At 37.3% G+C, this 23,597-nt stretch overlaps 2 protein-coding genes across 2 annotated transcripts in view; one reads left to right on the top strand and one right to left on the bottom strand.

Moving 5' to 3' along the window:
• The window catches only part of LOC146003459 (bone morphogenetic protein 10-like), a 207,504-nt gene that overhangs the window by 87,172 nt on the left and 96,735 nt on the right, over positions 1-23,597 (bottom strand). The gene's annotated exons all lie outside the window — the stretch shown is intronic.
• LOC146003266 (long-chain-fatty-acid--CoA ligase 1) overlaps positions 2,324-23,597 on the top strand; it is a 281,513-nt gene continuing 260,239 nt past the window's right edge. The window contains exon 1 of the mRNA XM_083141456.1: positions 2,324-2,547. Coding sequence (XP_082997582.1) covers positions 2,415-2,547 — 133 coding nt within the window. The 5' untranslated portion in view covers positions 2,324-2,414. The remainder of the gene's footprint in view (positions 2,548-23,597) is intronic.

Raw genomic sequence — 23,597 nt, 5'->3', positions numbered from 1 at the left:
CCTACAAATTTTGAAATGAGGAAACAAAAAAAAACTCATTAAAAAATATATAGGTCATACTTAAAGACTCGTAGTTTGCATTTCTGATTTAAGAAAGTTTAGTACATTTAAGAATATTTCAGTTATGTCTTAGTGTTTGAAGACAATCTTTAGAAACGTACTATTACTTTGCGAAACAGAAAACTCCAGCAGTATGTTACTAGAATAACAAGTGTAAATTTCTCTGTCACATCTTCTGACTATGCTGTCTTGTTCTTTTTAAAAATGCTTTGAATGGCACCCTAGCCCTTACCCCCCCCCCCCCCCCATAGCCTATCCCTCGCTACGAGCCTGATCCTCATCATCGCAATGTGCCAAAAGTGGCAGAAGAGTGGCTGAATAACAAAAATACAATATATTCACCAAGAGTCATCTTTCCCTGTAGTTAGTTAGACCCGCTGGACATTTCCTTTTTGCAGGTTGCCTAACGAGCAGGTTATCATCCTTATTGGGCCATTCAAATATTCAACAACGTAGACAAAGATGGAAACAATTATCTGGCTCAATGTTGAAGTTCCTTTGTTTAGTTACTGACCATGTGTGAAATCGTCTTCACTTAGGCAATTTGAATCTGTTACACAAATCAAGGATTATGCTGTTGCCAGAAACGAAATTTTGAGCCAGATCTCGAGACCTAAAATAACTTCATTTGGAGTGAAAATAATTTTTGAGGAGAGAAATAATAAGAACCAATAAAAATAACGTCCACAAACAAGACTGCATGAGACTCAGGAAATAAGGCATTTTTGAATAACGTTAACTGTAACTAGTTACTTTCCCGGTTACGAGTAACAAAATAACAGTTTCCTTTTCAATTCACCGACCTCTGTGGCGGAGTGGTTAGCACAGCGTACGACAACGACAGGGTTACCGGGTTCGAATCCCGGCTTGGGTATGGGTGTGTGTCCCTACATTAATTTCATCATATCATCAATCATTCTCATCTTCGCGATTAGCCAAACATGGCATAAGAGCAAAGTTAAATAAATCAAATTAATCAATCAATATTATTCAACATTTCAATAGTAATGAAGGAAATTATAATTTACTAGCAAAAGAGGAAAATTATTAAATTTCATATCTGTATATATATATGCATATACTATTATATACACACCACACATTTGTTAGAAACCATTGGTGTTTTGCGTGAATTAATTTTATTAATTATTTTATTAATATTATTGTATTACTTTTATAATTGAATATTAACACTGTGAGGTTTATTATAATTTAGTGTTTTTATCTAGGATAAAGCAACTATACAAGGGACTTTTATGCTTACTTTTTAAGGTAAAGGTAACTGTAACTGAGTTAATTTGAGCAAAGCAACTTAGTTACCTTTTCAACGACGTTATTGTAACTGAGTAACTCTTCAAGAATAACTTTCCAAATACAGCATGTGGCACACGAGATTGAGCAAGGCGCCCAAATTCTCCAATGATATTTTTTTTTTGTTATTTAGCGTCGCTTTTCTGCCGCTTTAAGCTAATCGGAATGATGAGGATGAGTGATGAAATTGATGAGTGGACACTACAAAGAACACCCATGCCCAGGCCGATATTCGAACCCTGGCGTCGTAGCGCGCTGTGCTAACCACCCCTTTACGGAGGTCGGTAAATTTTCCGATGCATATTCGCTACAAAATACACGGGGTTAAAGTTCACTTTCAGACATATTCGTCGCATTTGATCTGAAGAAACGCGACATTGAAATAGGCATAAAGCAACGAATGCGTGTTACGTCGAGCATCTGCAATACGACACGTGGTGAAACTTAACGTTGTTGCAACACGTGTTCCTTCTACATAGGTGCAATTGCTTCCGTTGAGGAAGGAAGGTTTTGAAATAATGATGATGCAACCTTGTGATGATATCGTTAAATATTTGTCACCGACGTTTGTGGACTACTTTCGTGCCGTCGAACTTTGTCCCAACTTTAAAACTGCGGATAATGCGCATATAGGCTCTTTCAGTATCAGCTGATCAATACGTTAGTCAAAAGAGTATCCAGTTTGTATCCATGTCTAAGGTTCTGACGCCGATACCAAATTAGGTTAAAGCCTCACACTTTGTTAGTTGTTGAAGCTTGTAGCTATTTACATGTGCACATGCTTATCAAAGAATAACGGCATAAAAAAACGTTGAATGTAGCCCCAACGTCTTTCCCCCGCAACCGGCACCATATCGATCCGATTGTGCTGCCACCTCGTGCATTGTGACGTCCGTCCAACAGACCACCCCTGCGCGGCCAATCCGGATTCAATGTCCCTCTCCCATTACCTGCTGGCTATGACGTCAGCACGGGGGGTTGAAGGCTGTGCACGACTTCATGTGATGTGGAAAGGAATCGTAGAGTTTAGTGATATGTACTAAATGTGTGAGAGTTTTCTCGAGTGGGTGCGTGCGGTTAATATATGTTCAATGGTGTCGATTTGGTGTGAGAGTCTGTTTCGCCCTCTCTCGAAGGTTTTGTTCATCGCCGAAATGATGGACATTTCCTCGTGGGGTAAGTGTGATCAATGCAGAACTTGTTTTTCCAGTCTCAACCTGATCTTAACCCGGCTTTTGCGGCATTTGCACCTTGCAAGGAACTAGATTAGTGAGTGAACTAAACAGCTGCACACTCAGGGTTATAGCTTCGACATATCAACGCGCTATTTGACTTCCTTTGAAATGGCGGCACGAGAGTGTAAAGAATGTCCAGGCTACTGTATAGACATGCTACATGCAATGTACAAAATAACCCAATTTTGTTATAACAATGGCTATTGTAGAATCGCATCTGCCAATGCAATGGCAATCCTTAGAATAACGAAAAAATACATATTGTAGGCCTATACTTAAATTACACGTATGCTCTGATTCTACTAACGCAAATGCCGGGTTAATATCAGATATCTTAGTAATGTATGTTTACATAGGAACTACTGAGTATCTGAGTATAAAGCTAGTGTAACACATTTTAGCTATCTCTGCTACTGCGAGCAAATAAGAGGTAAGTACATCATGTAATGCGTATTAACTAACTCTCTAGCCTTCTTAAACCCGAAGATTTGTGGTTGCAGTAACACAAGCCTTCCATCTGTCCCTATCCTAGGCAAGATCAATTCAATCTTTACCATCCTTACCGATTTCCCTTAGGCCCATCTCAACGTCATCCCTCCATCTTCGTCTTGGCCTTCTTACAGCTCTTTTACCATCAGGTTTCCCAATAAAAATCCTGTGATCTCTTCTTTCCTCTCCCATTCGTGCCACATGGCCTGCCCATCTAAGTCTTCTTGATTTAATTATTCTAATAATATCTGGACATGAATATTAAGAAATCCTTTAATCTGAGCTAAATTATGACAACCATTTGTTAGATCACTTCTGCATTTCTAATGTTTCAAGTAGTGCCATTTATTATTTCATACACGTTTAGTAATACTTCTTTTGGCACAATACCTCAACTAACTCGGAATTTAACCAGAACTAAAGCAGATCAGTTCTGAAATAAATGCTTTCAATAGAAATGTAAGATTTTAACATCAGTGGTGTGTCAGTGGTGCATCATTCCCGCTCTTTGCCCCAGGTTTTCCTAAAGCAGAAAAAGGGGAACGTCAGATGCTACAAAGGCTTGCAAATTATAGCACTGATATCTAAGCAAGGTAGTAATAGCTCCCTTCTTTAGAACTTCCTAGACACGCTCTTGGTTATCTCTATCTAGTTGGTATAAAGCTTCAATTATTTAGGGACTTATGATGCAAGCGGTCAAATGTTGCAGAACAAGTCGCCTTAGTTACTTCGTTTTGCTGGTTGAGAATATGTCATGGCTCCAACTTCCATGTTTTTCAACGAATATATAACAAGATATTGCTATATTACTCCATTCACTTATATACTCAACTTGTCCTTTAATGTGAAACAGCAATGAACTGATCTCAAAGAAGATCAATAATGGGTTAAATCTTTGAGGCCTTGATGAATTATTGAACTGTGAAACTGAGATAAGTTTCACCAAAAAAAAAAAGTTTCAATTGCCTTAGCAGGAAAAAGATGACGTGGAAAACGAGGTTGCGAAGTAACGTGACATAGTTATACAAGAAATAAATCAAATATGGTGGCAAATTTAACTCCTTGTTACTTTTAAATTGACTGTTTACTGTTTCCTCTGTGCTATTTATCATATTTAATATTTTCTAAATTTGGGCAATGGCTGTGAGCAGCTTATTGTTTTGTAACATCTTCAAGTTAGAAAAGATTCATCACTTTGTGAAGTTTTCACAAACACATAACCTACTTCTGTCCCATTACTTTCAAGGTTTTCAAACGTTTTATTTTAAACTCCTACATGGAATTTATACATACTTATTATTTAGTTTCAAGTTCTCACTATAACTGAACGAAATTAACGTATCGCACGTTTTGTGTGCTTAACTATATCACTTAAAATTTGCAAACATCCTTTAGCTGCATATAATGGCGCTATTTAAAAGTCAAGTTCTACCATCATTCTATGACAAAAGTCCCTGTATTTTGACTTGAGTTGCAACATTTGGATTACAGATGCAAGGACAATGTTTGCACTTAATACACACCAGGAAATCAAAGTTTCGAACTTTACAATTAAGTACCTGTATATTTTTATAGTGTACTTATATTTCCCGGTTTCTTTGACCTCTGCTCACTTAATTTCCAGAGAAGTTCTTCTACAGTAGTACAAAAGGTTAAATCTGTCTGATTGATAGGCATATTGAAAATTCTCTCTTGTGATCTGCAACTATTGTCAGAGCATAAAACACAGAAATTCCAGTTCTACATAAATATCTAAGATTGTATTTTTATTTTTAGTACTAAGTACAAGAACTGTTTTACTAAAAACTACCATGGTGAATTCACAATTTAAGATAGTATGACGTACTGTACAACACAGCTAAACGTGGGAACACAAATGAAATATTCTAGCATGCCAGTGAGGATAAATCTTTCTTTGCAGGCCAGATAGATCGCTGCACTTGTATTTTCGTGAACAAATACTGAGGTGCATGGTAGGATACAATTTCTGCGTGCAAAGGACACATCATGTGCTGAAGTTCTACACGATGGTGAAGGTGTGCATGCGCTATGTGAAATATATAGGATAATTGTACAAAGGCTTTTTTTTCTTCTTTTTTTTTGTACAGCGCCAGATGTCACTCTATAACCACCCGCTTCATAGTCCCGACTTGTCACTGAGTGAACTTTTCATCCTGAACAGAATCATGATGTGATGAATGTAGTTCTTCAGCAGGTGACTAACGCAATTTTGAATGATACACTGATGCTTGGATGTAGATGGGAATATATGGAGAAATAATAATCCTTAGATATCATCATATATATATACTCACCGCAGTACCCTTATTCCTCTACTTAATGAATCCTCGTATGAAAAAATGTAAAGCATCATGATAATTAATGAACGCAGTGTGTTCTTCCTTATTTCTGTAAGGAAGGCGGTGTTATAATACTTTATTGAAACTACTATACTCATACTATAAGTACGAGTACGCAGAAAAATGTAGCTACATGCCTTCACTCGGAGGAAATTTAGAAGTTAAATCGAAATGTAACGTAATATGATGATGTACTGCAATTTGAGAAGACAACCAACAAGTTCAGCAGGAGTCGACGTCCGTGTCGGAGTGGTTAACTCAGTACGCTACAAAGCCAGGGGTCCCGGGTTCGAATCCCGGCATGGCTGTTCCCTTCATCAAAACTCATCTTCATGGTCGCGATTAGCCTAAAGTGGCAGAAAAGCGACTCTAAAAAACAAAAATACAGAAATTAAACGAGAGTTTTGTAAATACTCGACAGAAGCACAATCATGACAACACTCCATAATAATTAACGAAATTAATACGTCAATACGTGGCTTGTCATTAATTATTAAACAACTTTACATAGTTCCCAACAACTTTCTACTTGAAATGTAGCAGTAAATATGTGATACAATTCTCCTCACCAGTGACGGCGATTAGGGTTGGGGTGAGGGGGCAGTTGCCCCCAACTTTTTGCAACTTTTGCTCCCGCACTATGCTAAACCTTATCTACCAAGAGAAAGTAGCCTAAACTGTCTTTGCTCCCCTAGTTCTGACACCTGGTCTCCCCTGCTTTAGAACGCAATCCCCTAAGTTTATGGAAGATCATAGTGTATATCCAAACTTTGAAAGTAAAATAACACTGTACAGTCACAACTAATAGTATTGAAAATTAAAATGAAGTATCCAAAAGAGTACTACTATGATAGAAATTATATCGTCATCACTAGATCCTGGATGTTTATGTAATATCAAAGTAGAAAATATGTACATAAATATGTAACAATAATTGATAAAATATGTACCTAAATATGTATTTTCAAAAGGATATGTAGCTAAACATGTAGTATCAAAGAATATGTAATATTAATAATAATCTAGTATCCAAGCAATTTCAAGAATTCTGCTATATATTTACTTTATTTCACCATGTCCAACATAATTTTCAAATTAGGCCATAAGTGGTTCAGAAGTAGGGGAAAGGCGAGAGACTCCAGCATCTTTCGATATATAACAGTTCCTGTATTTTCTCTTCTCTTTTGTCTGTCTTTGGACTTGGCAGTCAATTGTAGGTGACCGTAAGCACTATGCATCTCATTGATTAGAAAATATGACATCACATGATCTACACATTTTCTTCATCATGTTTCAGAGATCGAAAATACAGGAAAAAGGATCAAGATAGGAAAAAATATCGAAGTATGTTGTTTTGTGTATATAGTAAATTAGCAAATATGTAAAATATGTAACATCCTAGCAAATATGTAAAAAGATGTAACATAAAACTTATGCAAAATCATGTCAGTTATATAATTCGTTGACATTTTCCTGTTCAAGGTATGTATCTAGAAAGGAATAGAATATGTAATTACATACAAATCCGACCTCTAGTCATCACCAATGTGTGCTTGTTATTCCGTTCCAAGATGGAACAGTTCTTGTTGGAAGGTCGGCTTCGACTGCTCAGGCAGGAAGCAGAAACCTTTGGTTTCCTTGACGTCACGCTATCCGTAAACAACACTCAAAGGCATTGGTGCATTAAAGAAGACATAGGATCGAGCTCCCCCGGAAACGTTCTTGAACCAAAGAAATTATGGATATGATCACCTCATATATTGTGAATATGTGTGGTTTCTTTGCATGCCGATCTCCGTGAAGGAGTGGTTAGCACAGCGCGCTACGACGTCTCGGGTTAGAATCCCGGCCTGAGCATGAAAGTTCTCTGAGAGTGTTCCTTCATCAATTTCTTCATATGATCACTCATCCTCATCTTTGCGATTAGCCAAAAGTGGCAGAAAAGCGACGCTAGACAACAAAAATTATATCAAAATCATTTCAGTTTCCGTGCACCGCTACCTCGCGAAATAATCTCTTCCTATTAACGGTAAACGAATCAAGTATTCAAAGTCAAACCCTAAGTTTAGTAGCACAGGAACCTTCGCCTTGTATCCCATATTTTTTAAAGAACGGGATACAATACCCCCTAAATCCTTTCATCCGAATTCTACCCCTTATAACCCTTCAAATAATTTGACGAACGAAACTGTTGCTTTCAAATAATCTATTTTTCGTAACTAAAAGCAAAAAAAGTTTATTTTCTCTTTATTATCTTCCTATCCAAAAGGATTCAAACCTATTAAAGCTATTTTACTTCATTGTGGTACTAGTTATCACCCCCCCCCCAATTTCATAGCTGTACAATAAACTTAGCAACATTTACATCACATGTTCTGACCTCAGGCTACGTAATATCGAGCTCTCGTGTCCGAGCAAGGAAGTTCACTCGACCACTTGCTCTCGGGTAGCAACACACACTTAGGGAAACTTACATAACAGTTAATAACAACTAAACCATCAATTAATAATTTACCTAATCCGTGTTAGTGTACTTATCGGCCATATAGGACTAAGAATAACCTACTTAAAATGGGGGGTTATTTTATTTAATTAAACTTCCATAGCTTACACTTATATGGCCGATAATGTTACTTGTGGTTAATGAAAAGAATTAGTTTCGTGCTATAACCATTTAACCTATACAATGAGGGACAACACAAAATTACAAACCAAGTCAAGGTTGTAATTACAGTGAGTGATTAATGTAAATGTTCATGTCATATTTATTCGAATTCTTGTTAATTGTAGTTTCAAATTGTTAACAATTTACTGTACTACGTAGTACAAGTAATAAACTTGAAATTGAAAATATGTGTTGTGTCAAATTGGAATATTTGCTTGTAATTATTAATTAACTACTAAGGTCACTACCGATGTATGTAGTTTTATGGCTCAAGGAAAATGGGTCCAGTTTAACTATCTACAGCGTGGTAAGACTTTCGCAAGTAACTTGCTTCCCATTTAGAGGCAAATTACGTGGGGGAGTTATATAGTTAACTCACTTGATCCATGCTGGCAGCTAACTTTATAAGGAAGTAAAAGTAATGTTCCGAAACTGTTCATGTTTTGAAAAAAAAAGTCTGTTAAAAACTATGTTGAAAATAACCATAAAAAGTAAGAGAGATTCAAAATCATTTTGCGAATATTGCTTTTTCATTGACAGTACAGGGTGATGCTAATTCCACTTTAAAAATTGAAAGCTCTGTGGCCTGATCTAAAATAGAAAACACACATCTTGTAATCAAGGCGTCCTTTTTTATACTATAGGTGGAGACATAGTGGTTCGGATCTCACCTTAAACTGTAAGTCCAGTCCTGATTAGCCTTTCTGTGCATAAAGTAGAGAGCATAAGGATGAATTTGTAACCCACCAAGTCAAAGATGTTGCTGCGCCATTGCATAATTCAAGTTTGCCTTGAATGTTCTTTCTCTAAGAATTCTTCGAGAATTTCAAGACCCACAGCAATTGCATTCTTGACTCCAAACTTCTGATTAAAGTGCATAGCGTGCAGACAGATAATCGATAACAATGTCTGCCTCCGCCTTGCCATTGGTTCTCATCCCCATAAAAGAGGGCACGACACTAATAGCATATATAGACCCCTTTCCTATAATGATAACCTTGGGAAAGCAAAGTTCACCAATTTGGCTAATATGCGAGGGTTGGTAAGAAAAAGGGGTACCATTACCAAGACAAGCATTTAGTTTTGCTATTAATTTATAAATTTATAAATCTCATACTGGTGCTTGTTATACTAAGTGGAAACTATCGCTGATCATAGATTTACCTCAACTTCTCATATCAGCCATCTCTCACGTTTTCAAGTACTTTGTAACGTTTCAAAATATAGCTGGATTGGTGATCATTAGATACTATGTTTACCTGCATATTCGATTTGTTCAAAAGACTGCATCTTGTCACCACAAACAACATGTTCTATTATCGATTTTTTAAAACAGTTGCAGCTTCGAAATATCGCGTGTTAAACGTTGTCCAAATATTTCATTATAAGCTGCTTCTTTTTTTTCCTTACCCAATATATTGCTTTGGATCTTATGACCTGCAGTTTTGAAGGCTAGGATATTTAGGTTTATCTACCACCTTCTTTCTTTTTCCACTTTGCTTTTACCTAACTTCATTAACAGAAATAAATATTTACATATTCAGCAAATTAGTGTCCTGTAGATCAAGGCACTGCGCCCAAAGATTTATTCGTCACTGATATCCAAATGATATTTCATTGCAAGCATGCTACTTATGTAACGTACTTACATACCTATTTAATATTTGAAACAATAATAAATCTTCATTTATTATTATTATTATTTATCTTTTAGTAGGATACGAAACATAATAATGATAGCATCCAGGGGCGTTGACTTGTCAAAATTATTGGGGGGGGGGCTCTGATCACTGAAATAAATTAATGAATGGCTCACTCTCTCCCTTTTTGAAGTTTTGGTTTCAGTGTTCAGAATTTCATAAAAGCCCATGAATTCCTCAAAAATATCAAAATTTTTAGACACAGTTAGAATGCAGAATATTAATTGTCTACGGATGGATATGTCACAAGTTTCGTCAACCATAAAACGTAGCAAAATATTCCCGACTTTTAATATCTGCTACTACGAGCCCAAAACAGATCTCCCTAATCTATCAATGATTTCGTTCTGAATGTCATGTAAGAGCCATTTGTAGCCCGAATGTTCCATCCACTACCCTAGTTCATACACATAGTCTTTTGAAACTCTTTTAGTAAAAATTTTAACAATACTCATAATTACATACTTAGTATGTAGTAATAAGTCATGTGTTTTGCTGTTTCTGGTCATAGCCCTCCCAAAGTCGATGGTTTAGTGGTCTGAACCCCCCAAAGTTGATGGTGTAGAACATTTCAAATGTGTATTTAAAGTTAAGTTCATGTGGCACAATTCAGAGTAAACTTTGCAAGAGAAGCAAAATAATACATTAGATCCTCTTAAGCAAAATTATTTGGGGGGCTCTGCCTCCACATCGTTAACATTGGGGGGCTCGAGGCCCCCCCCCCCAAGCCCCATGGAGTCGGCGCCTATGATAGCATCTAAAGAGAAAAATGCTGTACACATCCGTGAGAGAAAGGTAGTTAGAAACCTTATAAATAGTGATTATGGAAACTGGGCAAAATGAAAAGAAAACTAGAAGAGATGGTAGATACAAAGGAATTCAGTTAGAGCAAATATCAGGAGAGAAGAAAGTATTAGAGAAGAGAGTGAAAAAAAAGAGAGAGAGAGAAAAAGACACGAGGGATTAAACGATGGAAGATCTGTAAGAAAAGATCAGAATCAGGTGAATAGGAAAACGATGAGAGACAACAGGGGACGAAGTTGCTGTGGACTCTCAGTGTTAGAGATATCCTGGTCGATCCTCTTTAGTAACCACATATCCTTATATTCAAATGTAAAATTTCCTCTTTCCAAATTTCGAAAGTATATTTTAAGTTCGCTTTATACTCATATACGCTAATGCAGACTCGACTTACATTTAGAATGGCATCCCAACCACTGTGCAATGTGCCTCCACAGAGCTTCTCGATCACAAGTCATCAGTTACCACTACGTCACCGGGATGACTTTTTAAAGTTCCATACACTGGCGTACGTAGGTGGAAGCTGATGGGGTTACAGCCCCTCCAGAAATTTGGAGAATATCACAATTTTCAAATTAGAGCATTAAAGAACTCGAGAAAAAACAGTGGAAAATGTAAACTACCGTTAATGACCTCTGATTACCATTTTTCTTGGAACAACTATTAAAACGAGGTTAAAAATTGGTAATTGGAAACTATTTATTTTATAGTTTATCTCGCCCGTTCCTACGAAGGAGTTATGTGATATCCAGTTTACAATTCCAGCCCCCTCCGAAAACAATCCTGTGTACGATAGTGAACCCACATAGCAAAGTATTCAACACAAACGAATTACAAGCGTATCTTATTCGTATATGGTTTTAGTGCCTGGAATTACCTAAGTAAATAAGAGGTTCTTAGAAACGATCAAATTACCAACTGATACTGCACAAATGGAAAGTTAATAATAAAACTTGGATAAAATTTTACTGCTCAAAATTTGTGTGTGTTAATTGTATATGAAATGAGCATTTGAATACACGAAGAGTAAAAAAGGAATAATAGCCTATGAATACACACAGTTGTGCGTCGTGTGAGGAACTGGTGAGGGTCATCCCCTCCTCCATTTCGTCTTAAAGAAATAACGCTAAATTGTGAAAGTATGGCAAAAGTATATCACTTGACTACTAAAAAGAGAAACAAAAATTTTCTTTTAGTGTAAAAATACTTCCCTTACGAAAATTCTAGTCCCACCACCGGATACACGTGCGATGTTCTGAAAGAGTTCGAGTATGAAAAATATGTATGACTATTATTTTTTATCTTGCTCAGAATATGAATCAGAGTTTATTGATTCCGCAAGTTGAACTGATCCCATTAAAGAATGGGACATTTTAATTTTTAAATAACAACAATAATAGTTTCTTGTGCGAGGTTGAACCTGACTGCTCTGCCACTTGCGTAACTGGTTTGACAGGTGAGGTTTGGGTCAATATGAAAACCCGAAAAGAGGTAAAGCCTCGATTAGACTGCCAGGCTACCTGAATCAGCAGGGTGGGGAGTGGCCGTTGCCAGAAATTTTTGTAGGGGGGAGGCAGCCCATTGATAAAACTTTAATTCTAGAAATACAATACCATAACAATTATTATTATTATTAGCGAGGTTATGATCATTATTATACAATAATTTCATAAAATTATATAAATTAAAGGCCTCCCCGATGGCGTAGTGGTAACGTCGTCACATTGCAATCAAGGGGTCCCGGGTTGGATACCCGCTGGAGGCATATGGCACAGTGGTTCGGATCCAACTTTAAACTGTAGGTCCAGTCCCGATTAGCCTTCCTGTGCATAAAGTGGGCCTGAAATAACAATTAAATTCAATTATAAAAATCAACATTTTTTTCCATTTGCATTTTTTTTTGTTTTTAGTTTTTGCTTTAAGTCCAGTTTATACGCAGCTAAGCTAATTGGTACTGGACCTACAGCTTAAAGTAGGATCCGAATTACTATGTGATTTCTTCGGGTATTGAACCCGACACCCCTTGATTACAAGCCGACAACGTTACGTTACTCCTTCGGGGAGGTATTTTTATTCGAATTATAACACCATTAAGCCTTGTTTCCATGATATGAAAAACTCAATATGCTGACCAAGGCAGTAATTTATTTTATTATAAAACATAAACTAAACGTAACGTTTCAACCTTCTAGCAAGGTCTTCTTCAGACTCTGCACCAAGTACAAACATTTGTACTTGGTGCAGTCTGAAGAAGACCTTGCTAGAAGGTTGAAACGTTACGTTTAGTTTATGTTTTATAATAAAATAAATTACTGCCTTGGTCAGCATATTAAGGATTTTTTATTCACATGTATTATTTTTATTATTATTGTTATTATATGCTTGGGGAAACTTTCCAACCTGATTCAGCAGATGAAAGAATATTCAGCGCTATTGTTTATCACTATATTTTACACTTCATACATTTTGCACTGAAATGCATAGTTATTCTATTTTGTTAATTACATTTATACACCTCTTTAGAGAAAACCTTTAAATGTTAGGAGGAAATTGTAGCCATAAATTTTATGTTGTGTGAGCTCTAAATTCTAATTTTTTAAAGTTTAAAAACTGTGGAACCATTTATTCTTTTACTTAAATGGTAAAATATGAGAACAAACTGGTTCCTGAATTTGACACTCAATTTTTTTTGATGTAACACAATTTTAACTTTGGTTATTATTTTCAAATACTGACTAGAACTTAACTTTATTTCTGTTATTACCAATGGCAGTAACAAGTTGTTTTTTTCTAACTTGAAATTAATGAAGCTAATTTCCAGGGTGGGTCGACGAACCGGTTACACCCCCACCCTCTCGAGACCCGTGGAGGTATGAGGGCATGAGTAGATACCCAAAACTGATTTTCCCTTGCACGCACATACTGAAGTATCACATTACGAAGTGAAAGACGGCTAAACATACAGGCTGTCTCATAAGTAATAGCGCAAATTAATACAGGTGGAAGAAAACGATAATAGAAGCAAAAAAAAAAGTCTCAGTAAACATGTGTCTGCAAAGGAGCCGTTTTCGAGATAATCGCGAATATGTGATTACAAGCCGCCACTGACTTCAGTGTAAACGTCGTCCTAATTGGTAAAAATGCTAATAATGTGTGCGAATATGTGGTTACAAGCCGTCATTGATTGCATTTTGTAAACACCGAGTGCTTTACTCCTTGCGCGGTCCGAGGTTTGCTCTTTGTTTAAAAAACAGAACGTTTCCGAGAGGTGGCGTTGTAATCAAACAGATCACACACATTATTAGCATTTTTACCAACTACGACGACGTTTACAAACAGTGAAGTCAGTGGCGGCTTGTAATCACATATTCGCGATTACCTCGAAAACGGCTCGTTTGCAGACCCATGTTTACTGAGCCTTTTTTGCTTCTATTATCCTGTACTTTCACCTGTGTCAATTTCCACTATTACTTTTGAGACACCCTGTATACACAAATTAACAACAGACGAAATATATAAAATTGATTTGATTTGATTTGATTTAGTTTATTTTACTTCGCGTTTTGTGCCTCTTGGCTAATTTGCGAAGATGGGGATGAGTGATGAAATGATGAAATTGATGAATGGACATTCACAAACAACCAAGCCCGACCGGGATTCGAAAAAAAAAACCTGACATGGACACCTTACTTCTAGGACCCTCTTATTTTGATGTCTACAGAGATTTCTGGCTATCTATGGATCCAGTACATACATTATATAGTTTCATAATGAGCTGGCCTTACACAGTTCTGGGTTTCATAATGAGCTGGGCTTCCACAGTTATGACAGATGATACACACTTTTGCATTTGTGCTGCCACCTGGAATGCTTAATTGGAACTAATTCGCACACTCTTCGCACACATGCTTGTTAAAAAAATTCTGCTATTTGAAAACTTTCCAAAACTATACCCGGTCATTATGTAACAATTTTCTGTTGGATTTTTAGATGAAGTTTCCCTGACACCAAAGGAAAGTTCCCTAGAGCCGATCTAATTCCCCGGTATCTATCTAGGTATGGGGATTCTAACGTAGTTCCTCGAAATGAGCAATCTGCAACACAGGTAGATACTACGCCCATTAAAGACACCTTAGTATGTATCGTGACTGCTATTATGGTTATGTTTAAAGCAGGGTTGTTAAAGGTCCAGGAATTTTAAATAAATTCAATTCCGGTCCAGGAGAGAAAACCAGCAAGTGTAATGGGTTCTGGACTGTAAAGAACCTTTCTATGTTTAGAGTATTTCAGTTCGTTCCAGGAAGCTTTTTTCCGGATGAATTTAAATACGGTCCAGGAACCTTTCTTCCAGACCAATTTAAATACGGTCCAGAAACATCGAATTTAAATTGTACGAGGAAAATCTTCCGATCATGCAGAGGAACACATTAGAATTTATGCGTTCCTGGATCAGTGGGTCAGTGTGCTCGAGTTGATCAATGAACGTGTTGGTTGACGAATTGCGTAACCTAGTTCGTTCAGTATACTAGGCGCACGCGTGAAGTTTGACAGCTGGGTTTCTGGTGAGGGGAAGGGAAGGGAAGGCAGGTGCGTTCCCACGAAAGGGAAGGGAGCAAGGTAGGCATCCGGCAAATCGTTAAATAGTCTGACCCAACCCTACCCAATAGTCTGCATGATAGATCTTCAGATGACAAAATCTGTTCAGTTGCAGTGTGTGCTAAAGTTGCAACATAAGTTACTCTTGACCACCGAAGCACTCTTGTCCCTATTAGAGCCAAGTTCTTTGTAAATTACTGCACCTTAACACGAACTTATTATTTCAGACTTCGGCTTCAAATTGGCATTTGAAAATATTATTCATGAACTATTGTTGGAATTAAATTTTTGCTTGGAGGTCAAACCCTCAAGGATCCACACGTAGAAAATAATTTCATTTTTTAATAAGCGAATACGCTAATTTTTTATGGGAGATGGATGAACAAAAAATAAAAAAACTTAAAAATATGAGAAAGCATTAATTTTCCTGATGTAGGAACATTCCACGTAGCGCTTCTGGTTCCATTTTAAACCGTAGGACAAGTTCTGATTTTCCTATCCGAGAATGAAGTGTACTCAATAAAACTTTGCAAGAAAGCAAAAGACTAAAATAATGGAAAATTCATAATTAATTCCCACACACTTAGCTACATATCACAATCGTTCACTTCTATAGAATTGATTGATTGATTGAATTGCTATTTTAAGGCCACATTGATTTTTGTTATGAATCAGAACTGTAGTTTGCAACATATGTATTAGTCAATTCCTTGTTCTAGAACAAATGTATACGGGAACCAATTGAAATTTATCCTTTTTGGATCTTTGCATGTGAGTTTCCGAGAACACAACGTTAATTCCATCTACTGCAAGGATTTTATGTGAGAATGACTACTACAACAGAAGGCTTGAAAACTTCTTGAGTTAACTCTCTTATGATTTAATTTATTTAACGTTGATTAATTGATTGATTGTGTGTTGTGACAATCACAAATAATAATGTCTTGTGTATGTCCAGTGCAGGTCCCTTTAGAACCTAGGAAGTTTAGCCTTTCCAAAGGGACTTTTTACACCTCCTTTTGAACTATAGTGATTTTAGATAAATGGATTTTTTCTCGTATACTGTGAAGGGTGCAAAATAACCATACGTTCCGAATCACCCAAAGTTTTAGTTCTTTCATTCATTCGTAAGACACAACACATCCTCTTGAATTACGTGAAAGAGAGGTTTAGAAAGACCCTTAAACCCTACGTCAGATGGGTTCTTGGCAATTACAATGATGGTGTTGGAGAGCATAGAACCGAATGACAATCTAATATTTTACATATGTGTGGTTATAGGAGAATAAAATCGTTACTATTCGCAAGGATGCATGGGCCTGTTTGAAGGCAGCGAGCTCCGTGACATCTCTCAATTAATTCGCAAGCTAGCTGGAACGAGGGGAGAACGCAGTGGACACGCAACGGCAGCAGATGTTAGGAGGGGAAGAGGATAAGACCAAATGCGATTGGTAGGGACAACAGGAGGGTAACTGGCGAAAGTAGGGCGGGGAAAATTTTTGAATAGTGATTTGCCAGGGGGACACTTTTTTTATGAATATATTTGAAACTCTGTATGGAAGGTGTACCCGCTCATATGTTTGGTTGGTACAATGCCTTAAAGCTGGGTATGGGCAGTCAAATCTGAATCTTAAACCAGTTGGTTCGAACTTGTAATTCGATAACTCAAACCTAATTCCTCATTTGTTATCAGAAAAGCGAATACGTGACTAACCGAATTCATAAAACACAGTTAACTATACCTTCTAATATTCGAGTTTTTTAGTTTCGTTGTTAAGTTCACTTTATGCACAAAAAGGTTACTCGGGACTCGATCTACAGTTTAAAATGAAATTCGAAGCACTGCGCAATGTGCCTCCACTGTAAATCGAACCCGGGATCCCTTGATTACAAGCCGACGACGTTACCACTACGCCATCGAAGAAGATCTTCAAATATTCGAATGGACCCCTTCGTGCAAATATCATCCTGACTAAGGGTTTTTCGTTGCTTCCCTCAATAATTCCAGGCAAATTCTTGTGTAATAATTATAGAGTGTTCCGTATAGGGCGCCGAATTAGAAAATATCATGAAAATAGGGAAAATATCATGAAAATAGTTATATTTCACATATATGTAAGCAGTAACATCTTCCATTTACGTATGAAAGACAATGTCAGGCATATTTCCACCCCTACTGAGTCTGCATGCATTTATACGCTCCATACAATTGTTGATAACCCTCTCGCAGATGTCTGTCCCGATGCCTTCAATCACCCGTATGATTTCCGCCTTCAGTTCCAAAAGGATTCGTGATTTGTTGGCGTACACCTGTGATTTCACAAACCCCCCATAAGAAGATATCACAGGGTGTAAGATCACACTCCACCTGCCAAAACCCACACCACACAGTCGTTCTCAGTGGATGGATGGATTTCACGCTTCTGGATTATTATAGGATTTTCGGAAGGAAACCACAACAAACGAGTCAAAACAATTGAGGCTACATTAATCGGAATGACAACAGATGCCAACATTGGTAAGAACAGGTCTGCCAACCTCGAAACAAAACAATAACTCTCGATTCAAAATCGGCGTCCTATACGGAACACCCTTTATAAGGTAAACCAGAAACTCTTGCTTCCACTTCCTCTTCTGTCCAGTGTTAAAGCTCTGAAGTCTGCTCTACGCACCAGCAGCAAAAAATCTGTCGTGTGGGAATTCTCGACATTTCTCTTCCTCGCTTATCGCGTACCCCCTTCAAGTCGTTCATGTACCCCTGAGGGTACGCGTACCACAGTTTGAGAACCACTGGCCTAGCGCGTTAAAGTGAAAGATGATGCAGTTTAGAAAAGGCACAAGAACGCTCACTACTAATACGGCTAGAAGGATTGTTACTTGAATTATAATTAAGTTGAGGGTAGGCCCGCAAAGATAGTTCTGCTAACTCTGCGTTAATGGGAGTGCCAATACTACGTACAGTCGAGGACACTTCTGGGTTGTAATAACCTCATTTACTTTCAATGGAATCGCAACAACGCAGAAGTGTCCGTGACTGTACAAGCCATAGGTGAGCATTTGTTATTTTAGAGTTCTGATGGATTTGAACAATGCACCTATGGAACGATTGTAAATACGTAAATAGAAACAGTATTAACGTAATAAACCGTATGTAATCAACTCCACAGTTCGTCATGCTGACCCCACGTCACTCCATTACCGGTTGAAGAGCTCCACACCTCTAGGTAAGATTGTGGGAGGGAGATTGGCAGTTGGGAGATAGGCCAAGGTCCTTCCAGGGCTGTCGAGCTACGGATTATTATTATTATAATCAACTCCAGAAACAATGTTTTGAATTAACTCCATAAGCAATACACTGCCATTATTAGTTACCTATTCACTCTGTATTTCTGTATTGTTTTGTTTTATGAATTTAGGGATAGGTAGAAATGTTGTATGTATGACCCCTTTTCTGATATTCCGGCATTATTAATGTGCACTCAAGGAACCTCAGACTTGTGGAAGGATAGAGATTAAGGTTAAAAGGAAGTAAACAGGGCCGGGAATAGGGAGGTAGAAGGTGATCAGTACAAGTGTTTAACTTGAGTGAGTTCCACGAATGATTAAACTTTGGAAGTCAGACATATTTGTTAGAACTGATGAATTGTCAAAAACTTCGATTTTTTCTGAAAAAAAAAAAACTCGAAATTTTAAAGCAAAATTTCCGACAAAATATATTCTTCGGAATAAAAACTATTTAGAATGTGGTATACTCACTACAAATCACAACTTTTCAGCACTAGGGCATTGGCGATTTCAACGTTTTGATAAATTTTAAGAAGCTGGTATCGACGGGCCAACTTGGCCCTTAGAAGTAGTCGAGTCAGGATAGATCGGCGCATATCCAGCATAACTTGCGCTAACATGTCGGACATGATACGCGTCACAGTTCATAATGAACTCTTCTGAGACCCATAGCATTCACTCTAGCAGAAAACTCACCTGTGAATGAATTTGGCACCGCTTTGGAAGCGAGTGAGCAATGACCAAGAAGCATAATGATTTAGGTAATTAAATTACTCGGGGAGTGCTCGATTATTACACGCATAACTGAACCTTAGAGGTTAGTTTGTCAGGCTAACGACCTCGGTTCTCTAAGAAATAAACCCTACATTTTGCAGTTGACCGAACTAAATCCTTGTGGAATCAGGCTCCTATATAGATAGTGAAGCGAACGCAGGTTACACTACGATAGCATCTTCCATATTGCATAAAGCTTCCTTTCCTTGGGAATACCACCGTATATACTGAAACTGTATTACTCTCGGTGTTACACATATCCTTGCGCAGGAATGTGTATGCACAGATTTTTTTAAAAAGTTGATGTATATTTGTGAAGGGCAGAGGAGATAGGATTTCGCTATATTTTTTACCACATTTATACTATGTGTAAGGAACACAGACAATAAACATTATCACAGACAAGAGTAGCGACAGTGGCATATTCTCCATGTAACCGCTTTTAGCAACTTTTTCTTTATATTTGTATACATTTAGCTTTATTGTATGGGTATTTGCTCATTATATATTATGCAAACTATTAAAACAAGCTTCTAATCCAAAATTTAAGTATATTTAATGAACTTAAATACTGGTTTCTGTACGCCCCTGATCATTCATTCTCCATCGCACAATTCTGACACTTGGTTTCCTTCCCGATTGTACGCAGGGAGCCGAAGCGAGTGGCTGTTTAAAAACACTCGGCCAACAGGCGACAGTTCCACCGCTGGAAACACAGAACACAGCTTCTTCCTTCCTGCTTTCTGTGCCGCGCTCGGCACATAAATGAAAATTTCCGGTGGTGCAAGGAAATCTAGATCAAATTTTAGGTAAAAAGAAAAATTTTATGAATGATATAAAAATTGCCGGAAAATTTGAATTTCGACTTCTATTCTTTATTTATTTGCATGCCTGCATTGATATTTTATTTCTATTACATCTAATTAACAGTAGATGGGGTATATAATAAATAGTCGCGTACTTTCGATGTGGCCTTTGGCCACGTCTTGTACGCTCGCATGCGTGACCTTCGGCCACGTTGTGGAAGCAATCATGTTATAGATGGGGTTCCTCAATTATCTTAATGACTTTGAAAATGTCTGCATGTTGTATTGGATGATGGGGAACATGTGTATAAGTTCGCTAATTTGGAAAGTAGAAAGTAACTTTATGTGTGTATGGGCTCTAATAAGGTACAAATATTCAAAATATTATTGTATATTTTCTTAATAATGAACTGAGTAAGTAATAACCGTTTCAAGATAATTAGTTGGATATTTTACATAAACGAATTCAATAGCGACTAAATTGAAAATGCAATATTTACGTCTTTTGCCATTTTCACATTTTTGAACGTATTTGGATAATAACTGTTTTCGGTCATTCCCATCAAATTCCTAACTCTCGTCTGTAATAAATTCTGATGCTCGTATTTTGAAATTCGAAAAGTCTAGCATAATTCCCTTACAGTAGTTTTCGGAGTTAAAATAAACTTTCTTTAAGTTTCCTAGCAACGTCCGTTTCCATGGACAACAACAAGCACGGCAAGCTCTACAGAATTGTTTGTTATCATGCCTCTAAATATTTAGTTAGAACATGCACGATGTAGATATTTTCGCAATATATACGTAATTGTATCTGGGCTGAATCTTCTTCTTATGTAGATGTCACCCTTGTTTGAGGCACCATTTCTAACCAGGAGTTCATTCATTTGTGTGTTATACTGATCTGTGAGAAATTTAATGTATCTCGACAATTAAGAATTGAAGCAAACAATGTGTGCTGCAAAAAAATGCGCTTGGCAACGGGTTGCTAAAGACATGAAAAGGGGCATTTTCACCCTTAAGGAAGGGCAAAGTGAGTAATTTTTTAATTTTCTCGGCCTTTTTGGACGATTTCATGGGGGGTCGGTCGGGCATTTTTCGCCTCCGGGGCTTCCTTCATGGAGAACATTTATGTCAGTGAGTCAGTCAGTCAGTCAGTGGTGGGATTGGGGCTTTATATATATTGAATATACAATATATAAATTGTTGCAGTAAACCACGTCAAATTTGAGAATACGCCACAGGGCAACAACACGTGCAACCGCAAAGGACTTCTTGCTTTGAGAAGCCCCGCGTTTCCGATATATTCATCGAGAACATAAATTTGAATCAGGATTCTAAAAGGCTAAGAGCTCCAACACGTTGTCTGGTTAAACGTGGCAGCCATATTGCAATTTTGGCTTTGTTGAGGCAACGTTTTATGAATATACGGTCTAAAACTGGTGCTTCTTGGACGTTTTATCGATAACACTGTATTTAGAGAAATTGTAAAAGACAAAATCACATGCCACATTATCAGTTTAAGTAGTAAATAGGCGGGAAACATTATGATGTGTGCATAGGCGTGCGCAGACCCTCTGATTTTATGGAAGTCGCTTTAGAGCCGTTTAGAAGTCAGACTTTGGCATCTAGCTCAATCTCGGACACAATGCACTGAGCAGAAATAAGCCTAAGATCTTCTTCATTAGGTTAGCCTGCTTACTGCATCCAAAACGTTTACAGTTAGTTTCCTGACTGAAACGTACATCGACGGAGTCAAGGAATGGGCAAGGTGTTTGCACTTTGAATTCTTCCCCTTTTAATTTAAACTGGACTTAATTTTTTATTTATTTATTTATTTCAGAAATTGAACGCAACAGGTATATTACCCATTAATGGCGTTCATTATACAATAATTTTGTGATAACATTATTGAAATATTGCACAGATGAATGTAGTATATAGACAGAAAACATTTAACAAACATGTAAATCATAAGTTCTATCGTAATTTATGTAATTTTAGTATATTCCTTTTCAAAATTGCGGTCGGGCAAAATAAGTCCACACTGTTTTCACTTTTGATGGTATCATTAAATGTTTTACACATATTCCAAATTGGGGATATTGTCAGAGCGTTGGTTCTATTACGACGCAGGCTGAAGAGTTGCGTATCATCTAGTCGGTGAGACACTTTTTTTCTTTTGACTGCAGGAATTCCTATATCCAAGTCATTACAGATTTCAACAATGTTTGTGAATCTCGTTTCGTACCATGTGTCAGCTTTACGGAGGTTTCGTACAGTGGATTTAAGATACCTCGCGTATTCATTGCCGAAAGCCACTGGGGAGCTGATGGAGGAACTGATCCGGCTGTCTCCGAAATTTTGAGAAAATCAACATTTTCAAATAAAAGCAGCGAAGAGTTCGGAAAAAACAGAGTGGTAAATACAACACCCCCCCCACCCAACCTTAAAATGTCCCTCGATTGCCATTTTCTTGAAAGTGGAAAGTTCTAAATATACGAAATATGTTAATGTGTATACCGCCTCTACAGAAAGCCACCATTACAATTCCAGCCCCTCCCGAAAAAAAAATCCTGGGAACTCCAGTGCCGAAAGCAAGTCAATATGTGATGATTATAAAGTCTTACTAACTATAACATTCGACTTAAAATGCGCCAATATCTCTTAACATAAAGCAGTCCTTTGCTTTCACCTTCAGCTACTTTTGTGTGTGACAGTGCCGTTCGCAGGATTTTTTCTCAAGGGGGGGTAGCAGTGTTTAAAGTTAGGAAAACGTGGTCTGATGTCTTTCTCCAGTTAAGAGAATTCTCACAAAGCAACCTCAGCGCTAGGACAATTTGCATAGGCACATAATATGATGTCTTTCACGAAACCCCATGTCCATGTTTTCACACATGTAATTCAAATTTCAAAAATTTGAATATATGAAGGCCCTTCTGTGGCGTTTTTTGTTCGTGAGACTATTTCTTCAATAGTTGCTATCAGATATTCACATATTGATTTTATGACAGCATAGCAAGTCCATCTTGTTAATGATAGGATGGATCTTTCGAAAGGGGAGCAGGGGGGAGCCATGTAGAGCAATGTTTCTTTTTTCTCCCGCTCCGGAAAAATACCTTTATTGCCCCTCCCTGAAGAAAAAATCGTGGAGACATTCATGCTGATAGGGACTTTAAAGAAACAAGTTTCTGCACTGTTCCTCTTTTAAAATTCTTTCGAAGATATCATGCCTAGTTGGCATATGATTGGACTATGGGGAAAAAAGAGTGGAAAAAAATGTAACTTGACAAATGCCCCCCTTGACTCCCGTGCGCACGCCAATGGATGTGTGTCATCATGATGATGACGATGATGTTTGAAATATACTAATTGCATTAAATTAAATTTGTACTAATTATAATATATAAATTAATGTTGTATTATTATAATTGAATAGGTAAAAAGACGTATAATAATAATAATAATACAACAGCGCGTATTTCATTATGTACTCGTAGTTTACCTGTAGTTAAGAT

Source organism: Lepisma saccharinum, chromosome 20 (genome assembly GCF_977018435.1).
Source record: "Lepisma saccharinum chromosome 20, izLepSacc3.1, whole genome shotgun sequence".
NCBI classification, from domain to species: Eukaryota; Metazoa; Arthropoda; class Insecta; order Zygentoma; family Lepismatidae; genus Lepisma; species Lepisma saccharinum.
Note: the sequence above shows the minus strand (reverse complement) of the source record. Positions and strands in the feature narration are given on the sequence as shown.